General features: G+C 39.7%; 2 protein-coding genes across 2 annotated transcripts in view; one reads left to right on the forward strand and one right to left on the reverse strand.

The window, feature by feature from the left end:
* Positions 1 to 547: 547 nt before the first annotated feature.
* Positions 548 to 27,766, forward strand: part of Ift57 (intraflagellar transport 57) — a 59,662-nt gene continuing 32,443 nt past the window's right edge. The window contains exons 1-5 of the mRNA XM_052740840.1: positions 548 to 885; positions 3,208 to 3,370; positions 4,170 to 4,288; positions 8,964 to 9,054; positions 15,521 to 15,589. Coding sequence (XP_052596800.1) covers positions 674 to 885; positions 3,208 to 3,370; positions 4,170 to 4,288; positions 8,964 to 9,054; positions 15,521 to 15,589 — 654 coding nt within the window. The 5' untranslated portion in view covers positions 548 to 673. The remainder of the gene's footprint in view (positions 886 to 3,207; positions 3,371 to 4,169; positions 4,289 to 8,963; positions 9,055 to 15,520; positions 15,590 to 27,766) is intronic.
* Positions 6,467 to 8,158, reverse strand: LOC128112089 (lysine-rich coiled-coil protein 1). The gene has a single exon (XM_052740841.1). The coding sequence runs from the start codon at positions 7,807 to 7,809 to the stop codon at positions 7,039 to 7,041; it is 771 nt and encodes a 256-aa protein (XP_052596801.1). The 5' UTR covers positions 7,810 to 8,158; the 3' UTR covers positions 6,467 to 7,038.

The raw sequence follows: 27,766 nt of genomic DNA on the forward strand, positions 1-27,766 counted from the left end.
TATCAATTAGTTTCCTAACATTGAAGTAAGGTAGGGTCATAGTAAGACCTCAAGCCTTATTTAGAATACACTATTAAATCTAGCACTACCTAATAAACAGTTAAGAAATAGACAAAAGCAGTCCTGTGGTTGGAATCTCTGAGGTACTGTGCAACTAAGGACAGCGACTTTCACAACTACGACAACTAAGGATCAGTGGGCGAGTAGCCTTCAATACTGTGTTCCGCTTCGTTTCAGTCCTTTGAATTGCTACCCAGGTAACTAGACGTCCGTTCATTCACCAGCCAGGAACAAACCACCAGATCCTGCGCTCCTCTAGGAGCTGCACGGAGCTTGCAGGAGCTAAACAGCCGCGGACCCTGCCTCTTTAAGGCGCGAGGGAAAGAGTCGCCAAAGAGGCGGAGGAAGAAGGATCGCCACGCCCATGGGGCGGGGCTACACACCAGGCTAGGGGCGGGCATAGCGTGACGTCAGGAAGGAATCCGGCTTTGGTTGGCGAGAATTTAGAGAGGCAGGCTGGGCGCGAAGGAGGCGGGGTCTGGTTGCCGTGGTGACCGGCTGCCCTGCGGTCTCCAGGTAACGGTGGCGGCTGTGCGGGCTACGCGGTGCTGGCGGCGGAGGCCGCGGAGATCCTGGCCCGAGCCCACGCCTGGCTCTGTGGGTCTGAGCTGCGATGGCTGCCGCGGCAGCGGTGATCTCGCCGTCGGGCTTGGAGGATGGGGTGTCTCGGGCTCGCGGGGAAGGCGCAGGGGAGGCGGTGGTGGAGCGCGGGCCCGGCGCGGCCTACCACATGTTCGTGGTGATGGAGGACCTGGTGGAGAAGCTGAAGCTGCTCCGCTACGAGGAGGAGCTCCTCCGAAAGAGCAATCTGAAGCCCCCGTCCAGGTGCGTGCCTTGCCCTCCTGGGGCCAGGTGCTGGCTGGGCCCAGGGGACGCTCCTCCTAGGTGAGGCGAGGACCCTGGGCTCAGATCCGCACATTCCCTTTCTCTGCCTTCCTTGCCCAGAAAGGGAACTTCTGCACAGAGCGAGGTGAAGTTTTCAGGCTTGGTCATTTGTGGAGAAAGTAAACAAGTTTTGTAATGGCAGGGAGGCCCGGGAAAGACAGCCTGTCCGTTCTTTAAAACATACACGCACCATCATCCAAACACATATCTTGTTTTAAAGGTGATAAAATACTCATAGTAAAAAGGATAGAAAAACTGCTCTCTAGAGATGAATGCCCTTACCATTGAGATCTCTTTCCAGTTTTTGTTTTCCTTTGCTAGACTTGGTAAACTAACAACAGTGGGTACTTAGGACCTTACTGAGGAGCACTTTTTATGTAGTAAACTTGTGTACTAATTGCTATGGTTCAAAAGACTTAATGCTTTTGCAGCAACAATACTCTTAGAAACTGAACGTGGAGAAGGCAATTGAAACGATAAGGTTGGAATGGTCCCCTTTATAGAACCTAACGTCCCGTGCTTCCTGTGGTGGAAAAAGTTGGGAATATCGGGAAGGCAGTGCCATTAGTTGCCTAGAGTGACAGACAGCACGCTCTCATGTAATCATGATAGCTTAGTGATAACTGTGATTTATTGCTGTTCCTTTAAAGCTTGTATTTGTTTTATTCTGTAAGAAGCAAATAAAAAGAATTACCTGAGTACTTTACTGTTTACAGGTAGGCTCAAATAAATTCCCTTGATAGTTTTCAGCTCTTGCCCTCATCCAGACGCTTGTGTTGAAAGAACAGTCAGGCTTTTATGCAAACTGTCCATCACGCTGAGTTAGTCTGTAAAAGGAGAAAAGTTAGAGAAGAAAGTCCATCTTGATCCTGATCCACAATAGATGTTTTAGGATTGGATTATTATTTTAAATGAATTGATCATAATAAAATAGATGGCAAACGTGTTCGGTGTTGATAAGACTGTGTTAATTTTTTTTCAAATGCATTTGTCAAACAAAAGGAAAATGCCCTTTCGTTACTACTGATACCTTGTACTGAACCTCAAAGGGTGAGCACAATACTTTGTACCATGGATTTGTGTGGATGTATTCTAGCCAGTGGTTCAAGGTGTCACGTCCAGCATGTCGCATCACCTAGGAATGGAGGAAGACATTGTCCAGGTCTATCTTTTCAGAAGTTCTGGACACAAACTGTTTTCTCAACTCCTCTGGGTGATTCTGATGTACCTCTGTGCTTGAGAACCATCATCACAGGCCCACAGTATCTGTCAGGGTGCATTCCTCTGTCCTTGAGGAGTGTCTGTTGATAAGGAAAACACAGTTGTTGGTGGGTAGATTCTTTATAAGCCTATGCCTGAAAAGACTTCATGACCTTTTAAAACTGCCTAGCTTTCTATTTACTTCTAGAACATTTTATTTTCTTGATGTAAAAAGTTTTAGAAAACAGAAGTATTAGACCACTGATTCTTATGTTATTGGTTATAATAATAATAATCAGTGTAATAGTCATAGCTACATAAAGAAAGCAGAACAGACCCCTGCTTCAACTTTCTTGAGTGATGTTACTTACATCTTTTATGTCCTCTATGGCTCTGTATAAATCATATCCCTATTGGAGCATATTTAGTACAATAAGTTTAGCAAAAATCCAGCAGTTGTGATCCTGGGGGACGTGGCAGGGGTTCTTATCCCTTGTGCTACCCCTGGACCATCTAAGTTGGGACTTTTGAAGTCTTCCTGTGCTGTGTTCTGTTCCCCCACCTTGTGATTATCCATGAATGAGGCAGACCTGGCTTTCACCATCTAGCAGCACTTTTAGGAGTAGATTTGAATACACAGCAGAATGAAAACAACTGTTTGACAGAGCTGATAGGTTACAGACAGCAAACACATGGTAAATTATTCGTGTCTCTTAAATGCCAAGATTCTCATAATCCAGAATTACCCTTTTTAGGGGGAACTCACTTATAATCAGTCACTTAAGTGAGTTTGACAAAAGTTTCATGTATTTATTCTCCAAAATACACTGCCTTCCATTCCCTGACTGTAAGGTTTTTGATCACATATTTTGTCTGCGGTAGTGATTGCCCCAGTGATCCTGATTCAAAACTCTGTGAGCTCTGAATCCCTAGACAGTTCAAGCGCGTTGGTGAAGGCTGCTGAGTCGGGGCAAATTTAGCAACTTTGGACTTGACTCTGTTGCTTAATCCTGGTCGATTCGCTTTCTCTCACCTTTCCCATCCTCCCTCGCTTTGATGCAGACACTACTTTGCTCTGCCTACCAACCCAGGTGAGCAGTTCTACATGTTTTGCACTCTTGCTGCGTGGCTGATCAACAAAACAGGGCGTCCCTTTGAGCAGCCCCAGGAATACGACGATCCCAATGCAACTATATCTAACATACTCTTTGAGCTTCGCTCGTTTGTAAGTATTCTTCAACTGTGGGTTTCAATATTAGCAATTCAACAACAGATGCTAACCAAAAGAGATGACTCTTTCAGAATAGTAGACAGACAGATAATAGTGACTGATATATAGTGATTTTTGAATTTATTTTAAAGTAAAACTTTCCTGGTATGGTTAATATTACATACAACATGAATTCTACTTCTAAAAAACGTTACTCTAGACTATCTTTAGCCCAGAGTAATAATATTTGTCTTAATTTTGGTAGCTCTCAAAAGTGAACAGTTAGGGGATTGGTTAGTCCTTCCTCTCAAAGGAAGATTGAGGCTTACAAAGCCGAATCCTGCACTTTGAAAGGATCTTGGATTTATTAGGAGTCCTCAGTGGTACTTTCATTTCTGACTTTTCCTGGGGAAAGGCAATAAGACATTTTGACACAGGTTGCTAATTTTTAATAAATGAGTCACTGGATCTTTGTTTAAAAATATATTTTACCATGGGAGTAGTTTTTACTACTTTTTGGGTTGCTTTTGGTTTTTTGTTTTGTTTTGTTTTTTAACTAGTGTTTTGTCTTCTTGCTATGATATAACTGCCTTTTATTTTGGTACTTTGAACAATAAAGTATTTGTATTTTCCTTAGTGTAACTGTATCAATTGATTGAAGAAACTTAAGAAATGAATGTCTAAGAAGCAAAGCAATTACTTTTTCTTAAATCATTTGAACAATGGAAAAATTATACATGTGCCCAGTGATTCTTTGCTGAAATAATCTTGACATCTGGACTATACCTAACATATAATATCTTTATCTTTTCAGGGGAGGACTGCAGATTTTCCTCCTTCAAAATTAAAGTCTGGTTATGGAGAACATGTATGTTATGTTCTTGACTGTTTAGCTGAGGAAGCATTAAAATATATTGGTTTCACTTGGAAAAGGTAACTATTACTTCACAGGCAATATTGGTGTTATGCACTTAACATTTTTTTTAAGTGCAGAGCTGTCTAATTAAACTGACAAGAGCTGATTGTACAAGAGCTGACTGCTCTAAATTGACAGTGGTCCCGAAGATTAAGTCTAGATAAAATCAGAATGCCTTCCAAATGTGTTCTGAAATATATGGAAATACATCCATCCATCCTAGTGCCTCTTCCCTGTCTGTAATTATTGAAGGTTTAGCTGTAACTGCATACATCCTTGCCAGTTTGGAAAAGCTTTCTACAATTCTCTTTGTGCCTATGTTTATTTATACCTACAACCATTGTGTGTGTGTGTGTGTGTGTGTGTGTGTGTGTGTGTGTGTGTGTGTGTGTGTGTGTCAGGGTAACCAAAAGCCTCATATTTAAGTAGAAAAGGAGGTTAATATAGTACCAAGTGTGGAATTTTCTTTTTTCTTTGCTTAGTGGCAAGAATTACACTGAAGAAGCCACTTGACATTCTCTTGGACAGTGTCCATAGCTTCTCTCTAACCTGAAAGTACATTGTTTGTATTTTATGGTATTAAAATAATTTATTTACCAGTATAGATTCGTTGTTACAAATTTTGCCAATCATTCATCACATGTATTCTATGGTAATTAGCACAGTTTGTCATATATGTTCAGTAAGTATTGGTGAATAAATAAAATCAGAAACCATTGGTTTATATAGGGTATGATTAAAATAGATACAGTTCATCTTTTTAAAGTTAGGATTATTGATAAATTAGAATGTGAAAGACATGATGCAAAAAATATGACAGTATTGGTTTTAGATTTGAGCAAACTCTGTAGAGAGGTACGTATTATTCCATGTTAATATATTAATACAACATATGCAATTACGTTTAGGTGAAAATCTACTTTCTTTTAGTAAGTACTTTTAAAAACTTCCAAAAACGTGTGTGTGTGTATGCAAGGAAGATTATGTGGACTGAACAAGTTATATTTATATATTTAAGAATATTTATACACATACACACATATATGTAACAACAATGAAAGAAAAAGAGGCCATGAATTTGAAAGAGAACAAGGGGGTGGATATATGGGAGAATTTGGAGGAAAGAAAGGAAAGGGGGAAGGGATACAATTAATCTAAAAAAAATTGTTAAAACTTTATTGATTTAGACTACCATTGAATTGAAGTATATTGAATAACTGATATCTGTTCACTTTCAAGCTAAAGTGTGACCGTTTCCTTTGCTTCTCCCCAAACATTTCCATTCAGTACATTGTGAAGAATAACTCTGCAATCCCTCGTACTGTTGGTTAGATTTCAAGATAAATTACATGATGTGCTGCACTAGTTTTTCTGTTACTAACTCTGTAGCCCAGTATATCATTATTGCATTCCAAGCTATTAATGTCTCAACCACTTTCCAATTTGTACTTCCTTTGTTCCTAGTGAAAATCTTTGTCTTGGCCTATGAGTTATGATAATTTGTAGGAATTGTATAAACGTGGAAGAAGAACGGAGAAAGTTAAAAAGTAATAAATATTGGAACTATATCACCTATGTAATACACAAATTTCACAGAACTTTCTTATTTATAAATGATTGTTTTTATACATATGTGAAATTATTCTTAGAAGAACATTGTTTTTTGAGATAATTATCTAATTCCAACTAGTGAAAAATTGGGAAATTTATCATACAATATTGACTTGGTTCATAATACTTTCCTTTCTTCCTGTTATATTGTCTTAACAGGTTTGAAATACATGTTCTTAAAACTAGTTGTCAAAATAAATGCAGATATGTCTGGGTATTTTTAATGTGGAAATAAGTAGATCTTAAGGGAGAAATGGTTCTCCAGTACTTAATGTTAGAACCACTAATTGGATTTTAGAAATAAGAATCAAGCTTGTTACCTATATAAAAATAACCTGTGGATTTCAGTGATGTGAATTGAAAAATGGAGTTATAGGCACACTAAAAGAGAGATGTAGGAGATGTGGCTCAGGGGAATGCTTTAAATGTATTATGGTAAATCTAGGGCCTGGACAGAAAAGTTGCCAGATCTACCCAGTAAGAATTATAACAGTCTTGACTATTCATGATTCTAAGTAATGAAACTAGGGAACATCATAAATTAGGCAAACATTAATATTCTTTTTTTTTTTTTTTTTTTTTTTTTTTCAGAAGTTAAAATACTTTATTATTATAAACATTTTCAGAATATAAACTGATTTTGTGTGAAGACTCTGAAACTTTTAAAACTATATGTAAGATAAGATTATTATAATGTATTTCACTTTCCAACCCAGAAAATACTGCAAGTTAGATCTACAAAAGGATATCTAAATTGTTTCATAGAGAAAGCCAGTGAGCATAAAAATATGTGACTCAAAACTAAAACAAACCCAACCAAGAAACAGATTCCACAAAGTCTGTTAATCCTCCAATTTTAAATAAATGATCTCCCAAGGGAAAATAATTCCACTACCACAGCAATTTGGTGAATCAAAGCAGAGCCACTCTTTTCTTAAAGGGAAATTCTATCATATGTAAGAAAAATTAATAAAGCTTTTAGAAAATAGGAAAGTAATCTCCATGTTGGAAAGCAAGCATACTAAATTCTTCATGTTCACTTTGTTAGAAGTTGAAACTTCTGTCCACATAGGAAAGTGACATGAACATGAATGCCTAGAACCAAGCTCCTCAGATGTTATTTCAGTTGAGCCTCAGGAGACCTGACTTAGGAGCTTCAAAATCCAAGGATAGACTGGTCCCAAAGCATCTCCTCCTCTGTCCTTTCTTCGCCTTGTTCCTTTTTCTCCTTTCTACGCTTACGGTCCTCTTTCTTAGAGGACACATCTCGGCCTTTTCTCTCTTTTCGGTTCTTAAGCTTTTCTGTACCGTCCTGCACAGTTTCTGTTTCTGCCTTTGTTTTCTTTCTTTGGATGCTCCTGTGTTTGTTTAAATCCATTTCCTCTGAACTCCTTTTCCTCTCGTGTTTGGGTCGCTCTTCCTCCTTTTCTCTGCTCTCCTCTAGATGTCTTTTCCTCTTCTGGTGCATTTGTCTATGACTGGCTTGAGGGTCAATGGTGCTGTGTCCTGAGCTGAGGTGCTTGTGAACTACAGATTCTACACTATATGAGCCACAGTTGTATTCTTGCTGACTAAGGTCGAAGGGGGCTGGTTTTTCTGAGAAGCCGTCTCTGGTAAATTGACAGTAGCTCAGAGAGTCTAATCTCAGCTTTCCATGAGCTGGTAACCACTGGGGCAAGCGGTCTTCTGTCTGTGAACTACTGCATGATCTTGGGTAGGTATGGTTGGTTCCAGATGGGAGTCTTTGATCAAACATGGGATACCTGGGCCTGGAATCAAACTCTTCTCTGTACCCACAGCTTTCCAAATAGTCCCCTCTCATCCTTCTGAAACACGTCTTTGGCTCTAAGCCTCTGGCTTTCTGTACTTTAATATAATCTTCAAGTTCATCTTGAAAAGAGTCATATGACTTGTTTGAATGCTTCATTAGGTTGACAAAAAGGGATTCTCGTTATCAGGCTGAGAACTTGATGGTGAAATGTGATCATATTCAACCATTAACTGCTTCAGTATTTCAGCACGAATGCTCCACAAAGTGAAGACTACAACAATCAGGGAACTAAATCTTGGAGTAGAGAATACATCTACTTTTTCTAATATTCAACACTCATTCACCTTCTCTGAGGCAGGGGCGGGCGTCTACAACTACTGTCCCCCTCCCCGCCAACAACGCCGGCCGGGGGTCAGAGGCTGCGGTGGAGGTGGCGGAGAGGCAGGGACGCCGCTGCCGCCGCCGCCGCCGCCTCCGCCGCCGAGCAGGCGGGGTGGGGGGAGCAAACATTAATATTCTTAATTGACAAAAGACAAAGAGTGTAAATGTGTGTTTCACTGAGAAAAAAATGAGTAATCAATTAAAATATATAAAGTTGTTGTTCAATCACTCTCATGCTAAAGAAATTCAGTTAAAAAACACAATGATTTTTTTTACTTGTTTTATTGGCACAGATTATTTTACACATATTGGTGAACATATTGAAACAGACATGCCATTCCTCACTATTCTTGGGAGTATAAATTAGGATCGCACTTTAGAAGCCAATTTTGGCAGTACTCAGCAAAACAATAACATGTACAAAGTTGTTGATGTAGCCATTCCACATGGACAAATCTATTTTAAAAGATGTGCCTAGTAATAAACCTACAAATATGATCTTTGCAGTATTATCTAGCAAATAATAGAAACAACACCAATGTTTTAGTCATAGACTGACAGTTTAATTGTAGTACTGCTGTTCATTGGAACATAATGCATATTATGTATTATATATATATATATATATATATATATATAGTATGCATTTTATATGCGTATATGTATGTACCTGATAACTAACAGTATATATATTTTATGGATGAATGTATCTGATAACAGTATATACAGTATCAACTTGTCTTTGTAAATGTGCTTTTAGAGGTAGATCATTGCTCTTTTTAACATTCAAAATTTCAGAAAGAAACAAAACATTGACTGGCAATTAGCAAAGAGAACACAGTCTTATATGGAAACATCTTTACCATTCCTCATTAGACTTTTATTTTTACTGAATTTTTTTTAACATTCAATAAATGTTGTTATTTCAGGCCATCATACCCAGTGGAAGAATTAGAAGAGGAAACTGTTCCAGAAGATGATGCAGAATTAACGTTAAGTAAAGTGGATGAAGAATTTGTGGTAAGTGTGGAGCTGAGCTGCCTCCAGCCTTGCCCATGGCTCCCTTCCCCTCTCCTGATTCCCCTCCTCCATTTTTCTGGACTGTGTTTTAATTGTTTCTAAGTTCAGTGCCATTATCAGGCCTTTAGGCCTTTGCTTAAGCTAATGTCCATGGTCTTTAGTCAATTTGAAAAGAGGTTCTAAATCTGTTTATATGTGTATATATGTACACATATATGCATATACATATATATCACTAGTTATATGAATCATGTTTTATTAACAACCAAGCATGATCTTGAGAAACCATAACTAACAAAGAATTTAGAACAGAAAGCTAACACTCAGTTCATCTTTGGTTGAATGAGCTGTGCACACCTTGTCCCCAGATTTTAGGAGGCAGAGATTAGAGAGTCCCCAGTTCAAGGCCAGTGTCTACTGCACAGCAGGCTGAGGGACTCAGGCTACATAGCAAGACAATATCATAACAAAACACAACATTTTCAGAATGCCCTAAGGATTCGTAATTAGTGCATTCTGCTTCCTATAAATATATTTGTTTTTTTTTTAAAGATTTATTTATTTATTATGTATACAGAAGAGGGCGCCAGATCTCATTACAGATGGTTGTCAGCCACCATGTGGGTGCTGGGAATTGAACTCAGGACCTCTGGAAGAGCAGTTGGTGCTCTTAACCTCTGAGCCATCCCTCCAGCCCTGTTTTTAAGGAATTCCTTTATTTTTCTCAATTAGGGTGAATACTACCCTGATGAAATTTTGTTAAAATGCTTTTAAGTAACCAATATTATTTAAGTTGTTTGGCTCCATCTACACATTTTTCATGTTTAATTCCCTCTCCATATATGAAGCTCAGTGACCAATTTTCTACAGTAATCAGACTAGTGAGACAGTAGAAACCAAAGAGCATTTCTCAAAGTGATTCTTTCTTCAAACTGGAAGTGGGTTGAGCTGAGTGTTATAGAATATATCCACGTGATCTAAACTAGACACATGGTGGGGCAAAGAACTTCTGTAGTATTTTGCTGTCACAAACCAATTGAAGATTTCATGTTTTTTTTTTAATCAGTAGATAATCCATTCCATGCTTCAGCTTAAATAAACTAGTATAAGCTACAAAGTTGCTAGTTGTTGAATTATCCTAATAGTAAAAGTTAATAAGTAGCCATTAAGTAAATTGGAGTATATCCAAATAGAATAGTATGTAGATAATATGACTTAATTACAGACATTAGTAATATGAGAATGACAATTTGTACTTTATTTTACAAAATTAGCTATTATCATGATTGTAACTATGTAAATATGTAAAATATATAAAAAATACCAGTATATTAATATTTGTTATAAATGGATAGAATAATTATGGATGGTCATGTTTAATATTTCTTTGTATTTTCAAGCTTTTTAATGTATATCTTATTAGAAATATAAAGAATACTTTTAATCATATTAAAACACATAGCCTTACATGTCTTTGCTACTTTTTTAGCTCCCAAGGCTGAATCTCGCTGTACCTAGGCTCTCCTGGAACACTTACTATGTAGCCCAGGTTAGCTTCTGATCTGAGGCTGTCCCAGAACACTCACTGTATAGCCCAGGCTGGCCTCCGATTCTCAAACTAGACCACAATAAAACTAGTTGGTTTAAAACAAATTTTTTAATATGATAAAATTTTGAAAGTCAAGGCAAAAAAAAAATGCAGCCATCAATTCTTCATGTAGCTGTCAAACCCTGTTGTGTGCAGGCAGTAGGTAGCTCTGTTTCAGCATATTCTAAAGCTCAAAGGCAGGAAGGAACCAGGTGTGACCTAGAAACTGAGAAAACCAGAGCTTCTGGAATCGGGTGGGGCATAGCTTCAGATAAACTGGAAAGAGAATGTGGACATTTAAAGAAGTTTAGACTTTATTGTTCAATAGACTTTCTATTCAGATTCAGAAATAAAGCCCTCATTTATTCTTAACGTTTCCCCATTCACTTGGGTATTTCCATGGTCTTCTTAATAACTAATAGTGCATTGATCTGTACAAGGTTCTAGTATACCAATGTACCTGGGTCTTAAATACCAATATTTAACTTCAGTGCTGTCAGTCAAAAGTACTAGTCAAAGGAAGAAAAAACTCCACTCATTCAGGAGGGATAAATTAAGACAAACTGTCTCACTTTGCTCCGTGTCACGGCCCCAGATTACCATTCATGACTTAATGTGTGTCAGGGTTTCAGTATTTGACTATAGAATCTCTCAGGATACTGTTGTGTAACTTTTCAAAATCTTAGCTAATTTTTTCCATGAATTTTTTTAATTCAAAATGGAGTTATTGTGCTTATAAAGTTAAGGAAATAAACGAGACAACAACCTCTTTATACTATTCTTCCAAGCCGGGAGAGAAAGACCTTCTAGGATAAGACCAAACCATAGGCCTTCCGCAGAGGAATTGTCTCTGGAGCTCTTCATGTGCGTTGGCTCAAGCCTCTTGATGTGTTCCTTTCCTTTCTTCCTGCTCCTCACATTACTTTGAGATTCCCTCTCCTTCTTCTCCTGTTGTCTCCTGTCACTGTTGCTAAGGAAAGCTGTGTTAGTGCCTGCAGAACCTCGTAAGGGACCCACTGATCCTGTTGGCAGAGCTTTGGGGTGGGTCCAGGATGGCGAAGATGACTTCTGACACTTGGGCTCCTATCGTCTAGAAAGTAGGGACCTTCAGCTCAAACGAGCCACATCAAAACAAGTCACCCTGGCAATTAGTTCTTAAAATTAATAGTGACGCGGAGTATTCTCACTTTATGTGATCATACCTTTAGTAACAAGCAGGAAGGGAATTAAAGCGCAAATTAACCAAGGAAATGGCAGGAAATTGTGCTTTCTGAATTACCGAGATAAATCATGGGGAACCCTAACTTATTTTAAAGCTTTTTCTTCTGAACTTCTTTATGTCTGAATGCCTTTTAAGTCTTCTGTTCATAATAGTAAGTTCTATTCTTTTTGTTCTGGATTCTCTAAGAAATAGAACTGATAGGATGCACATACTCACACTTACACACACACTTTTAGAGAAAATAACTTTTTAGAGAAAATAACTTTTTCCCCTGGAGTGCTGGGGATTGGATTGAAGCCAAAGCCTCACTCATACCATGTAAGTATTCTCCCCTGAGCTGAGCTACAGTGCTGAGGGCCCACAGAGTCTCCCTAGTAAGGCCTCACTCAAGGTCAGAAAGTCTGAACTTGCTTTGCCCAGAAGGGCGGCATAATAGAATGATTTGGCCAAAGGCGTGGTTACCAGTTGTTTTGAAGGGTCTACACTTGGTTGTATGTTGTGCTTTGATCTTGAAAGGGGGAGCTCTTTTGCCTCTCCCCTTTGTAATATATAAAAAGCCCATTAGAAATAAACTTAAGACTGCCGGGCATTGACCCAGGGCCCTCCCGAAGCTGTCCTGTGTCTCTATCGTTTTTCTTCATCTACTTCTGTATTTCCTATTTAGCATTTCTCAATTCCTCACTCCCCACTTCAAGGGACCCTTTGATAGGGTGGGGCTGGACCCCAACACCGGTTCCTAACACAGAACCTGTTTGAAATAGTTTCTAATTCACCCAAGGTTAAGCTGCCCTTGAACACACTATGTAGCTTAGGAGGGCCCTAAACTTTGGATATTACTGCTGCAGCCTCCTGATTAACTAGAAATGCAGCTCTGCATTATAAGCTGGGCTGTGAGAAAGTGTTTATATGGAATTGAGTCACTTGGCTATGGAGTCTGAGAAGTCCCAAGGTCTGCTCTTGACAAGATAGACCCTGGATACCTGATGGTCTAGTTCCAGTGTGACTGCAAAGACCCCAAGGAGAGTGATGCCGCAGGTTTCTGTCTGAATTTTACACCACAGGCAGAAGACCAAGGTCCTGACTGAAAGCAAGGCAGAGAGGGAAGCCTGTTGGTGGGCTTTTCCTGTTCAGACTTTTCAGATTGTAGAGACATACCCACCCTGGAAAAGACAGCCCACTTTACTCAATTCTATTGTTTCGAACATTTATTTCACCCAGAAGTATCCTCAAAGACACATTCTGAATACTATTCAATAAATTATCTCAGCGTCCCATGGCCAATCAAATTGACACATAGAACTAACCACTACATTCCCATCCCTTGTCAACTTGACACCATTTAAATCTCATTTTATTTTCAAATAAAGGCAGTAGCAGGATCATAATTCTGCTTAACTATATCTCGCAGTCAAAGTATCTTATAGTTTATGAAAAAGGATGACAGAAATGTATTTGCAAATAGATATGGAAGAAATATGAGTGACGTGCAGTCCTTATTTTATAAGTAGTTGCACAGTTATAAATCTTATACTTGCACTTATAACCTCCTTCATTCACCGCCCGTTCTGCATTCCCTTTGCCTTCAGTATTTACCTGGTCAGTGATTCAAACCTTCATTCCTAAAGGGACAGCAAAAGTCTTGTCTGGATTAGGTCATTATAGTTTTCCATTGACCATAATTAGTGGGTGTGGCAGTACTAGAAGATACACTGATGCCTGTGGTCCAGAAATCCCCTGTCATAATCTGTTGTAATGGTAGCCTAATTTCCCCTTGGCAGTCAAGATTAGTCAACCAGTCAGCACAGTAGCTCTTCTCTTGGCTATTGATGCAGAAGTGTGGGGAGCCCTAAGTTGCAAATTAGTTTCTTAGCATGCAGTTCAGTAGACTCATCATTGTGTCTCCTAGTGGAAGTGTTCTTCCATTTGGAATTAAGACCTGTTGGTTAACAGAATAATAAAGTCACAGGAACCAGAAGCAAAGATTTTCCTAGTGGCTAATTAGAAGTAATGGTATACTCCTTAATTCCTGAACCTGTGAACCTGCGAATTTTGTCTGAAAGAAACAGTACCATATACTGGATGATAGTTTGTGCTACACTCTAGTATTAAAGCTTTGTCATGTTAGTGTTCAATGGAGTACAAGGATCTGCTGATCACCCATGTAAACAATACTGATGAGGTCATGGTAAAGTATTGTGACCTTGTTCCTCCTAACAACACTGAGTCATTGGCATTTCAATGAATTACTCTGCTTGTTAAGTAGTACAAACACAGAATGCACCTATGTCAGTTTTCAGAAGTATAAATATGTGCATGACTTAATACATGAACAAATCAGTGTTGTCTGCACATCTCTGCCCCCGTTATTCCCCACCTCAAGAAAAACAAATATCAAGCCAGTGTATCAAGTGTGTCTATACTGTCTTGTAAGGTCTGGATTCTTTCCAGTTCTCCAAGACTTAGGGTGCAGTTAGTTCTCAAGTCTTACTTCAGTGGGACAAATCTGGAATAGAACCTTAGAATTTTCATTCCAGCAAGTCCCAGGCAATCCTAATGTTACTGTCCTCAGAACCACATTTTGAGAACCACTGAGTCACATATCTCAAGTCTGAAGGTCAGGGCTATCTCTGAACACTCCCACTGCAGCTTTGAACAGTCTGCTTGTAGAAAGGTTTGCGAGCTGACACTCACTTTTGGCCTGGCTTGTGTTTTTGTTCATGAGATCACATGACTCGGGACCAGTTTTTGTTGGCATTATTATGATGCCCAGTGTCCATAAGATTGAAATATTCTTGTTAGATTGCTTTCTCTGATGATGCTGCTTGTGACCACAATGACATTTGAAGAGAAGGAAAAGCTCATGTTGCTTTATATGTAATAGACCCTCCTGCTTGTTTTCTGTATATACAGCAGATTGCATCTCAGAGGGTTACTTCCTACCCACACCCCCACAACCAACTGCTGTCAGAGGAGGCCAGCTTGGAATCCCTCTAGATTGTCCTTTGAAATGGATGTGAGGGCCATACACCAAACATTACTACTATTCATTACCTTAACAAGCTCGCGCACCCAGGATGCTCACACACAGTGTGAAAAGTGCTGGGGAGATAGCTCAGTGGTTCAGAAACTTGCTGCTCTTCCCAAAGACCCAACATCCAACCTTCTCCTATCTCCCGTGAGCCCCAGCACACAGGTAGCATGCAGACACAGACAAAGACACCAACAGGTAAATGAAATAGTGCATCTACATGTCGTTAGTCCCTGGAACAAAGAAATGGCTTGTGTCTTTCGGCCTTCCTTTCTTTTTTCAGTTAAGTCTTGTTATTCAGAATTCCTGTAAACTTCCTCCACTATTTCATATATGCCTCTTGTTTTTATGTTTATTCATGAATTATAGCAATTACTCCTGCCTCTCCCTCTTTTTTCCCTCCTTCCTTCAGTGTCTGCAAAAACAGGTCCTTTAAATGGCACCATCAAAACTTCAAAGAACGTATGAGCTGTTAATAATTGTGTGCCCTACTTTATGCATATTTATTAGACTTTTAAATATGCTTTACTGAGTCAGTCATAGCACGCTTAGCATAGCTTAAAATATTATATATTTACAAATACGTATTTAAGTTTTTATAAATGTAAAATATTTTTATTTTTCAAAGGAAGAGGAGACAGATAATGAAGAAAACTTTATTGATCTCAACGTTTTAAAGGCCCAGACCTATCGCTTGGTAAGTGTCATTGGCTAAACAAGGAATCAGCAAGCAATCAGCCTATGTATTCTGCTGGAAATCCAATGAGAAGAAGCTGTTTGCCAGGCATTATTTTGTGTGTTTCTTGCAAAGTAGTTATGAAAATTGTTTTCCTATGTACAAACATTATACATAGGAAAATTATATGATATATATACATACATATATATATATACACACACACACACATACACACATGCATATATATCTATGCACACAATTATAACAAACATAAAGATCCAGAAGGGTGAGTGAGGCTGCCTCCTGCGTGTGGAAACCAACATGGTGCTTCTGGGGCAAACTCCAAATATATTTTCTGGGTGACATTTTTAATTATGAAAAGCTGTAAATTGTTCTCTCTCAAGATATTAGTCATTGAAATAGATCAGGAGACCAGGAGTGGATGATTTCTGTTTGTAGGAAAATGCTTAAATTGTATTTCTATGAAGTAAAATTAATCCTATTACATAGTCAGGCATTGCTTTAAGACAGATTTTCCCTCATTTTGATTACAAAATAAATATAGTCTATGAGAGTATACTTACTGCCAATGAGTATTTTAAGTGTACATGTGGCATTTTGCATTGTATATGTATATTACATTTCAATAAAGTATTACCTATATACCCTCAAAAAAAGATGTATGCAATATAGTCTTACTTGCCCTCTATTTTCATGTCTGGATCCTCAAAGCAAGTTTGGATCTAGTTTTTGTTTCATATGAAAACTTCCTCAAGCTACCCAAGATGTTCTGTTATTACTTACTATTTACTGCCTTAATATTGTTGATTTTCAGTAATTATCACCAGTGTGCATGTGTGCATATGTATGTGTGTATATACCCATGTGTGTTGCTTGTGTGTGTGTGCATGTGTGTGTATGTGCATATATGTGTGTCCTAACTTGAAATGGAATGTAATACTGTGGCCCTCTTGCCAAGTGTCTGGCTTGAGCTCAGTACTTTACTGGATACTTGGGCAAATTCCAAGCTTCTTGGGAAATGTTAACCTGTTCATAAGATTTCTATAATTAAAAGACTTATATGCAAAGCATTATAAGAATAGCATCTATCACATAGAAAATGTTCATCACATGCTATCCAAAAGCATTATCAGTCTTTCCCATGTCCTCATATGTTTGATTTATAAGTTCCTTCATTACAAGGATAATTGTCCTTTTTCTATTTCTCATGATATAAAACACAAAGTGCTGAATAAATACTTCTTCAATAAACAAACACATTTTAAACTTATTTTTAAATTAAAATATAATTATGTTATTTACCTCCGTTTACTCCCCTTTCTCTAGCTCCTCCCATGCCTCGCCTCCTTAGCTCCCTCTCAAATCCCTGGTCTCTTCTTCTTTTAATTGTTATTGTTACACACACACACAAACACACACACATGCATAAGCATAAATACAGCCTTCTGAGTCATTAAATGTTGCATGTATGTAATGTATTTCAGGGATGACCACTTAATGTTGAATAACCAACTAGGGAGCTCCTCCCTGGCGAAAACTTCTGCTCTCAGCATCCCTTAGCTCCCTATAGCTCTTTGTCTAGGGTGGAGGCCTGTGAGATTTCCCTTCCTGCCTTAGATATCTGTTGGTGTTGTCCTTGTTTGAGTCCTGTTTAGGTATCCATATTATTGAAGTATCGTGGATGAAGCTTCCCTGTCTTTCTAGAGAACATGATCTCACAGCAGATTTCCCGGTCTTCTGGCTCTTAGGGTCTGTGTGCCTCCTCGTCTGCAGTGTCCCCTCAGCCTTGGGTGCAGGAGTGATGTTGTAGATGTATCCACAGGGGCTGGCACTCTGTGGTCAGTTGTTCTCTGCATTTTGACTGGTTGTGATTTTCTGTGATGGTCTCTGTCTGTTGTAAAGAGAAGCTTCTTTCGTGAGGGCTGGGAGCTGCATTTATCTGAGGATATAAGGATAAATACTTAAAAATGCACTTAGGATTTATGCTGGTAGTTTGCTAGGTTTCCAGTACCAGGCGTGATCTCCTTCCTGACCTTGAGTGGACTGTAAATCCAACTAGAGAGCTGTTGGTTACTGCCAAGATATGAGTGCCACTACTGCACCTTTAGGGATATATTGCTATGTTGGTCATTGTTGTGGTTCACAAGCTTCGCAGCTGCATAGGACTATTGGTTTCTTCCCTCCCTTGGCAGTATACCACACATTCATAGTGTTATGTTCCCTCCTCCTTTTCTCTCCTTCTATTTTGACTTCCATCCCTCCTTCTTAATTTAAGCCCTCCCCCATTTTCCCATTTCCCTCTGAATGAAGGTATTTTTTATTGATTTGTTAAGATTGTGTAAAATAATGTTAACATTTATGTCCAAATAAAAAAACTCAAGTTATTTATTTATACCTTACACTTTCAGATCACTTTTTAGTACTCAAATTATTTTAAAATACTTTCTACTCTTTTGATGTATTTATGTAGTTGTTACCTTATTTTCATAAATATAAGCACTAACATTTATAACCTCAAGGTCTTTACGTTTTTAAAAGTTAATACATTATACTACTTACGTTTAAAGTATTTCTTCAAAATCCAGGTCTTCCCCCTTCCACATCATAACAGGTTTGACAAAGTTTGAATATGGTGTAATTCTTACTTGGAGCAAGTACACTGTTGTGCTTGTATTCATTTGGTGTATGTGTTGGAGATGATGACACTTTCTTCTAAAACAAGGAAAACAAAGTAGAGATGAATCCACAGTTATTCTTAGAAACTCATTTGCGTTGTTGATGTCTGTTGATGGGGTAAATAGTGTGTGAAGGTGGAATTCCCTTTGAACAAATAATTGGAATGTTGAGAAGTACAAAAGTAGCTTAATTTAATTTGTCACTGAAATTAGGCTATATGAAGAAGAGTTTTCCTCCTGTATGTGTGCTTATAAATTATTTAAATATTAGCTCATTTGGCAAAGATTACATAATATATACCCTTTGGAATTAAAACTATGTGACATTATCGTGGGAGGAAAAAGTCTGAACACCAGGTGTTTGTGGATGGTCAACCATGAAGTACTAATGAGACAGAAAAACCCTTTCATATTTTGAGAAACCTGGCAGGCTTATCATATTGCCCACTAAAGCCATCTGCCTGGGACAGCTGTGACTAACTCCAGCTTCTAATGGCGTATAGACTGCTCTTTCCCCAAGACAGATTGCTGTGTAGGTTAGTAATATAGATTTAAGATCTTACATTTAATGTGGCAGGTGGGCTCACAACACTGCAGAAATACCCTTCAGTAAGGTTGCTGGTCTACAGACCATCAAGGAAACCAATTCACTGAATATGTATGTAACTGCAAACCTGGGAAGGGACCGATGAAAGCAAGCCAATTTTACCTGTGGCTTTAAAACAGTGGATGCTTCCAGCATCATTCTCTATCCTCTCACCCTGCCTTTTTTTTTTAAGAGACCCAGTATTCTATTATAGTAATTACTGTCCTGTTCATTGTCTGTCTCATCTCCAGAATGCACACTCCTCTACAGCAGGAGCTCATTACTGCCTTTTTAAAACCTGTGCCTGGTGTGTGGAAGCTACTCAATAATCAATAATACTGAATGAACACGTGCTGAGTATATAATATATATGGAATTTTGTAGGCAAGGTGTAATTTAGTCCATAGAGAAAAGATCTTTTCAATAGTAGTTGTTGCTTCTATGTACCACATATGAAAAACAGAGAGAAAACTATATGTGTGTGTGTGTGTGTAATTGTTCCATATATATATATATATATATATATATATATATATATATATATATATATATATATATCTTCCTCTCATTAAGTAGTGAAGCCTGGACCCTGAGAATGTGCTAAGTAGCGCAATTCCAGGATTTAGAAAAATGTCTGTGTTTTCCTGAGTTTTGGTAAGATGGAGCAAGAAGAAAGGCCAATGAAATGACATGTCACGGGTCATGTTCTCAAGAAGCAGTCAATGGAAACAGAGTTTAGAGGCAAGATGCTCATTCAGTTAGAATGATGGTGATGAACAGAAGAGGGCAGGAAGCTGCAAAGGACAGCGAGGGGGTTCTAATCGTGATACCGTGTAGACTACCTGGGGAGGAGCACTAGAGCACGCCTCCTGCCTCGCTCAGTCCCTGGAAGCAGGCTGCCCTAGAAGGCCATGCTCCAGTGTGAGATACCCTGAGGAGCCGACAGCAGGAGGCCACTTGCCTCTCTCATTCCCTGAAGCTTGGTAGGTAAGCCCTACCTGATAGAAAACCTGGCGACCCCTCTTCACTCTCTTAAAGTATTGAAGCCTGCACCTACTAACTTGAAGAATATGATGTACGGAATTACTATCCTCCATGGACTTAACTCGTAAAGGACTGCCTAAGCAAATCACAGCACAGCGGGGACCTCTCAAGCACTGAGGACAGCGAAGGCCCTTCCTCTGGGTGGTCCATGCTGAGGCTTGTGGAGTTGATTTGTTTGGGAGGAGGCGTACTGCCCAGAGCATTTGTTTACTTTCAGATTTAAGACAATGTCTTTATGGCCATTCTTATTGTCCAAGTTTCCCATATAACTTCCTTAGCCCTGATTGTGAACTTGCCAAGCATACCTTTCAGGAAACAGCCACAATTAATGAGAGATGTATGGTTTTCCCAAGTTTCACCTGTTGATTAATTATCTGGATTTTGAGATAGCCTTTCTTAGAAGGAGAACTTTATGAACTGATACTTGGCTTTGAGGCTGGACCACAAATTTCCACATTCTCCAGTCTCAGAGTGTTCTTGAAACTGGGATTTAACTAAGTGTGTGTCGTGTCGTCGTCCCCCCCCCCCCCCCCCCCCTGCAGAAGGAGGACAGCAGTGGTGCCCTGAAGTCCTGAGGGCTGGGCAGGACCTGTTGAAGGTCGTGCATGCCGTAGCATGTTCAAAGATCAGAGTGGGCACGCGGAGGGCAAGCTGTGGTGGCAGAGTATCAGGAAGGTGTGCCGGTCACTATGTTTCCACATCACATTTGTCACGTGCGAAAGCTGCCAGCACGTCCATGGTGGCTTTGCCGGCACTCCCATCCATTATAAAGCCCCCAGAATCACAGCCACGCTGTGCTGTCTGCATAAGGCAGATGTGTCACTTTCCAGTCCCAGTGAAACAGAAATGAGCAGGAGCTATGCGTGCTCTGCTGAAGTCTATTTTTAAATGCCCATCACTTCATTTCAAAACATTTTTTCAAACATGCCATAGATACTATTCTTCCTTGAGATGCTAAATTTGAGGTTTTAGAAACCCAGTCCTGAGTTATGCAGCATAAAACCAAGTCTCTCAAAAGCCTTAAACACAATTGGTTTTTAATTACTTAGAAAAAGAAAAAAAGAAAAAAAGAAAAGAAAGAAAAACTCATTGTACCAAGAATGAGAGACTTTTTAGCTTCAAAAGCAAAAGCTGAAAGGAAGTAAAAATAAAGCCTTTGGATGCGAACTTCACTGTAATTTTAGACTGTCATCCAGGCAGGTCTGCTGTCTTGTAGTCAAAGCAGGGATAGGGATGGGTTACCTGATGAATGCCTTCAAGTAACTTGAATGTTATTTCACTTCACCTTAGACCTTCTTTCTCAACAAAACGTCCTTTCTGAGTAGTATAGGGGAGCTCCGTTGTAAAGCATGGGTAGTATGGTGGGGGCGGGGGGATGGTGAGCGCCTGGCTGCTTTACAGCACAGCTTGCCTCTTAGTCTACCGTGGATTCTGGTCCTGGCCTGAAGGAGTCATTTCTCTCCTCTCCTAAATCATTGATTTGAGAGGTAGGGCTGTCTGTGTTGTGAGAGAAGTAGTCTGTGGTTGGTAATCTGCCAGAGGAAGGATTAAAATGCCTCACATTTGACTGGGATGGGACTTTATGGCTAAGTAAATGCTTTTCTTTCTCTGGCAGCTAACCTGTACCACCCCGTCAGTTTTATATCCACCGGAGAACAGGAAATGTGGGCCAGAGAAGAAAGCTCAGCCTCCCTCTGCTCAGAGAAGGCTAAAATGGCAGTTCTTGCTGGGTGTAAAAGACAGTTCGCTTGATCTTTAGTTAGCTTTTGAATCTGCACTTGAATAGACATCCTTATTTCCATCTTGGTCCTTGCAGACTTAGCAAGAATAGGGAACAAGGACTTTTCAAGGTCCTTGCTCAACTCCAAGTCTGAGCCTTAAAGGTAGATGCTATGACCAAAATAGCCTTTGATGAAAGTCCTGACTGTATGTTGCTAGCCACACGACCCTAGCAAGTTAATTAACCTCTCCTTGACGCTGCTTTCTTATCTGTAATGTGGGGACACAATTTCTCCCAGGCTGCTTTTGAGATTAATATAACTTAACTTGTGGACAGACTGCACCTGGCTCGGAGCTGGCACAGACCATGTGCTTGCTTATTTCTTAGTCTGTAAGAGTGTTCACCTTTCCTCGAGGCTGGGATCAGTTACCACATTTGTGTGTGCAGCAGGAGAACTAAAAAGACGCTAGCTACTCCCTTGATCCAAACGGCTCTTACGACTGCTGTCATCTTTAGTAAGAAGGCTACACAGGGGACAAGCTATCAGTAAGCTTGCATTTCAGTGCAAATTAGAAAACCCTGGCACTGTCATAGCTTAACTTTCATAATCTGTCACATGGGTTATGACTGGTGGCCACTAGACTGCATTTTCTGTCATATGGTTTCTCCTACAGAAATGTCACAGGAGAATTTATTAAAAAATAATGCGTTTGTTTTTCAGGTATCATTTGCAAACTGTTCTTACATAAGTGAACACACTGTTTCCTGATCAACACTAGGAGTAAATATTTACTGTATAATTGAGTGTGTAAGATGGGCACCCATAAGATGAGTATGTTTTTAGTCCTCTACCCACAGCCTCCAGCCCTTCCTCATGACTCACTCCTAGAAAACATTGGTGTAATGCATATCTGACTGATTCATGTTCACCAGAGACTTCTATGTAGTCACCATGACATGTGGATGCTACATGTGTCTCCTTTTCATCCTTTCAGCTGTAGCTCAAGGCCATGTGCTCTACCACTGTCTGATCTTAAAGTCAGTTAGGTTTCAACGGTCTTCCATACTTACCCTAAGTCCCACCCTGCCCTCTTCCAAAATACGGTCACCATGCTCAAACATTTGAATACCAGTGCATGACTTTTATAAGATTATTCTGGCTCCATTAACTTTTGAGGCTTTTTTTTTTTTTCTGCCTCCAAGTTTGTGTATATAGATTGTGAAACAGTAAGATTCTGACCAGGCTTCCATTTGCAGTTTAGTGACCATTCATGTACAGAACCTTGTTCCTTTATTCACAAACCCTTATGATTCAAGTTAAGCCAGTTTCCTCCTTGGCTTTCCAACTTTTGTAACTAACACTCTTTCTCTGTTTTCCTCTGTGTATGTGTGTGTGTACATGTGTGGGTTTGTGGGTGAGTGGTGTGTGTGTGTGTGTGCGTGCGTGTGTGTGTGTGTGTGTGTGTGTGTGTGTATGTGTGAGTGTGTGTGTGCGTGAGTGTTGTGTGTGTGTGAGTGGGGGGTGAATGGTGTTTGTGTGTGTGTGTGTGTGTGTGTATGTGCGCACGCGCATGTGTTTGCCTATGTCTGTGAGGATGAGCTAGGCTGTCATTCCTTAGACGCTATCTATCTTGGTTTTTGAGATAAGATCTGTTATTGTTTACTCACAAGTAAGCTGGGTGAGCTGGGCAGTGAGGCCCAGGGATCCATCTCTGCCTCCCCAATGCTGAGATCAAAGCACATGCCACTGAGCCTGGCTTTTGTTATCTGGCTTCTAGGGGGTTGAACTTAGGCTCTGTGCTGTCAAGGCAAGCACTTTAGGGACTGAAGCACCACCCCACCCTTCCATGGCACCCTTCTGTCTTTGTCTTTAAGTCATTAGCTCTACCTGCTAAGGTTCAGCTCAGATTCTCTCTCCTCAGTGACACTTCTTGTCACTCCACCCCAGTCAACCCTGTGGCCCACAAACCTACAACACATAGATCTTTATGAAGCAGAACCAGAACACTTCTGCGGGAAGGTTTTCATTTTCTTCATTATTCCCGGACTAGCACAGTACGTGGCGATAGTAGGCACCAAGTAAGTATTTCTCTGCTAAGTGAAAGAAGCCATCATACCTTACTTGTAATTCTGCCTCTTCTCCGGCCCAAAGGACAAATGCACATTCTGTGACCTAGATTTTCCGTGTTCTCCTCTCTAAGTCCCTGACCATGCGTCTCATTGTGATTTTTTTTCAAGCTGTGTTCATTCCTATTTCAGAGTTCTGGCTTATGCTATTTTCGTCATTGTAAACACCTGACTTTCTCTCTCCTTCACTGCTCTGCATCCTGTACATCTTCATAGGGATAAATTTAAATCTCACTATTGCCATAAAACACACTTCTTCATTTCTCATTTAAACCCTAAAGCCTGCCCACCTATATTCCATCTTATTCTTGAAAGTTAGTTAAAATTTTATTTTTAACTGCTTATATTTTACCCCTGGCCCCCACAGGCACCTTCATACACACAGACACACACAAACACACACACACACACACACACACACACACACACACACACACACACACACACATACAGAGAGGAGGGGGCGGGGAGAGAGAGAGGATACTAATGTAGTCACACATGTTGAAAGCTGAGGAGGGAATTGCGTAACCTTGAATTAAAAGAAACTGTGGGGGAAGAGAAAGAACAAGGTTATTTAGATATGTGATCAGTTGCCAGATTTGCAAATCAAAGCCTGATCAAAACTTTATTGTTGCCACAATCTATGTACATGGGATGTGTAGGCAGAAAAATGCTTCAATGTTGATTATTTAAAAAACGAATATGTTTCCTGTAAATTAAAGCACTGTAACTCAAATTCTAATAGGTCTTTTAATAAAACCCCCTGAGCCAGATATTGGGGTAAATTCTGAAAGATCAGAGACAAAGGAACAAGCCACCTCTTACTTCTAGAACTCCTCAGCCTGAAAAGCCTCTAGTTCCTGTCTCCTAATGCCTTATATGCCTTTCTCTGCCCAGCCATCACTTCCTTTCTAGTGCTGGGATTAATGGCATGTGTGCTTCCCAAATACTGGGATTAAAGGTGTGTGCCACCACTGCCTGGCTCTGTTTCTGTCCTAGACTGAGTCAATCTCATGTAGTCCAGGGTGGCTTTGAACTCACAGAGATCCAGACAGATCTCTGCCTCCCGAGTGCTAGGATTAAAGGTATGTGCCACCACTGCCTTGCATCTATGTTTAATCCAGTGGCTTGTTCTGTCCTCTGATCTTCAGGCAAATTTTATTAGGGTACACAATGTATCACCACAAAGCACAAAATAGTACAGTAGGAAAAATGTGAAACTATCTCCACATCTCAGCGTCTAGACATAAACATTATACCCTTTATTCTTTCGTTGCCCTCAGTTTATGTAAGAGCCTGCTATTTCAGAATCTGGAGAAGGTACATAGAATTGTTTGTGCCTTTTATGTAAATTAGGGTGGGAATGGCTGGCATAGAAATAGAACAGTAAACTAGTTTAGAATCCATGAAATAATCCAAATATGTGGCAAAATTAATATAAGAAATGATGTCAATCAGTGACAGAAGTTGAATAATAATTCATATTATTATTCAAATAATAAGCAGGCTATTAATGTGGAGAAAAAGCTAGAGTCTTCCCTCATTTATTTTGCCTATGTAAACTCCCCATGGATCAACAGGTAGAAGAAGAAGAACAAAGTAATAAGTAGAAACATGAATGAAAAGCGTTAACCTCACGGGTACAGTTAGACATGATAATACATGATACGAAAAACAACAAAGTGAAAAATAAAACACTAAGAAATTGGAATGTATAAAATCACATAGTTTATGTTAAAGATCAGTGGGGAGGGGTCAGGAGAAAGTTACAACACAAGTGATAAGAGATGAGATTTGAGATCTGCCATCGTGTTGTGTACAATGTACCGTTGTGACTCTGAAGGTGGCTTTGTTCCCTCCACGAAGTCTTGGGACTATTTCATTTCTTTATTTTGGACAAAGGCTCATATAGACCAGGCTGGTCTGGAACTTGCTCTGTAGCACAGGCTGATCTCAGACTCATAATTCTGTTTTGGTTGCCAGCCTGAGTGTTGAGATTGCAGTCATGTGTCCCACACCTAGGTAGGACTATTTAGTCTTGGCAGTTAACTCCATTTGAAGTTTATCTTGATAGATGTATGAATTGAAAACTCTTCAGACGAATTTAAGTGTGTCTATAAGGATATTGTGTGTTTATAAGTATGTGTACATATTATATATGTTTTTTAATTTGGAGAACATATACACATTCATATACATGTCTATATATATGTATGTATATAATACAGTCTCTGTTTAGATGTTTAACTGTCTTGTCTTATTAATATTGCCTGGGAGAGAGAGACTACTTACTGGTACAAGGCTCTGGGAAGACTATTAACATTTCATGTTTGATCTCTGAACTGACTTTGATCTTGTCCGCACTATTTGATCCCAAGGTTCCTTTATGGGAGGGTTTGGACTATTATCATCAATTCTTCCTTTCACAGCGAGGATCACCTCTCATTTCATTAGTCCTCCTTTTACCTGAGACCAAATTTCACGTCCATTAGCTGACCTCAAATGCTTCCTTCCTAAGAAGCTGTAAACCCCTTGCAGGCAGGAATTAAAGCCTTTTATCTTTCCAAACCGAGTACAGTACCTGGATTCCTGCCTCAAATGTTCTAAGAATTTAACAAATGAATTATCGGTTAAGCTAATTAATTATAAGTAAAACTACTAGATAGCCTATGTCTCCCGACTTCTAATTGTCTCTTCCACAGCAGTAACTGGAAAATGCAGTTTCCTGAGAGGCAAGCTTGACCTTATTTAATACTGCTCAAGAGAAGGACCCAACATTTTGACCGTATCAAAACAGCAGTTTTGTCTTTTATTAATAGCCACACATAAAATACCATTTGATAAATGAAAAGAAGCAGTTTTCTCCAAGTGTTGTAATTTTTACATGATTTATCTTTGATAGTTCATGTTTACAGATGTTGAGAGATGTTGAATGAGGAATAAGGTTATGAAGTAAACATGCAAATATGGAAGCAGATGTGGAGGAAGTTAGTGGTGCTCTCCCAAGCCTAAGCTGCTCTGGTTCTCTGGTTACCTTTTCTTTTCAGCAGCTGGGCTGTTTCTCTGGTATATTATGGCCTGAATGAGTAAAAATGTGTGAGTGCCTGTATTAAGTTATCTTAAGACATTGGGAGTAGGCGTTAGTAAATTAGTGCAAAAGAGAACTAAATAAGCCAGGAATAGTAAACAGGACTTTTTTAAAGGGCCAGTGTTAAAGTATATGCTTGTGCACTGGAGCATCCTAACGCAGCATTTGGTCTTCATCCTACAAATTCAGATTCTGGGTCTTAGCAAAGCGAGGCCACTGTTGGAGGAAAAGACTAGAACTGAGTATTTCCACAGATGGAAATCCTGTGTCCCAGCCTAAAGAAAATGCAGCAGGTGGTCCTTTCTTTCCAGGTTTGGCCATTCTAGAATTCAGCCTTTGAAAGGTAACAAGGAGAAGAGGCAGAAATGAAGGGATGAGGTTGACTAGTACCAGCTCTGGGTTCAATCTACCACATGTGGCTTCACTTAATTTAAATGATGCCTCCATAATTCAAACATTTATATCAGTGACCACAACATCTACATTCTATTAAGAACCAGGCCAACTTGCTACTAAGAAGACGTGTCCCCTTGGCTCAGTCTGGCTTTGTGGAATTGTGATGTGGGGCCCTTAACCTGGGTATCCCACCCAAGCTTCGCGTGGTTAAGGCAAACAGTTTCACTTCCATTAGCCCTGCTACTCTAACCTGTTTGGTGCAAGTGAACTAGTCAGAATTGGGGCCTTTGTGAGCCAGAGTAGTAACCAGATGTGCTGGTGAATGTGCACATGCTGCCCTTCCCAGAGCAAGCGCGTTATGAGTGCCAGAGCAAATCAAATGATAGAGAACCTTTCCCTGCCTCTCAGCCCCCGCCATGACTCATGCTCCCACAGACTTCACATGTGTCTGCCTTGTGAACCTTGCAGCCCTGTCGAGTTCCCAGCTCTGGTGCTCAGTGCTCCCGTCCTGCCCTGCGTTTACTTTCTATACCACACA

The sequence above is a fragment of the Peromyscus californicus genome, unplaced genomic scaffold (assembly GCF_007827085.1).
Source record: "Peromyscus californicus insignis strain IS unplaced genomic scaffold, ASM782708v3 Scaffold_16__1_contigs__length_79575227, whole genome shotgun sequence".
Classification (NCBI taxonomy): Eukaryota; Metazoa; Chordata; class Mammalia; order Rodentia; family Cricetidae; genus Peromyscus; species Peromyscus californicus.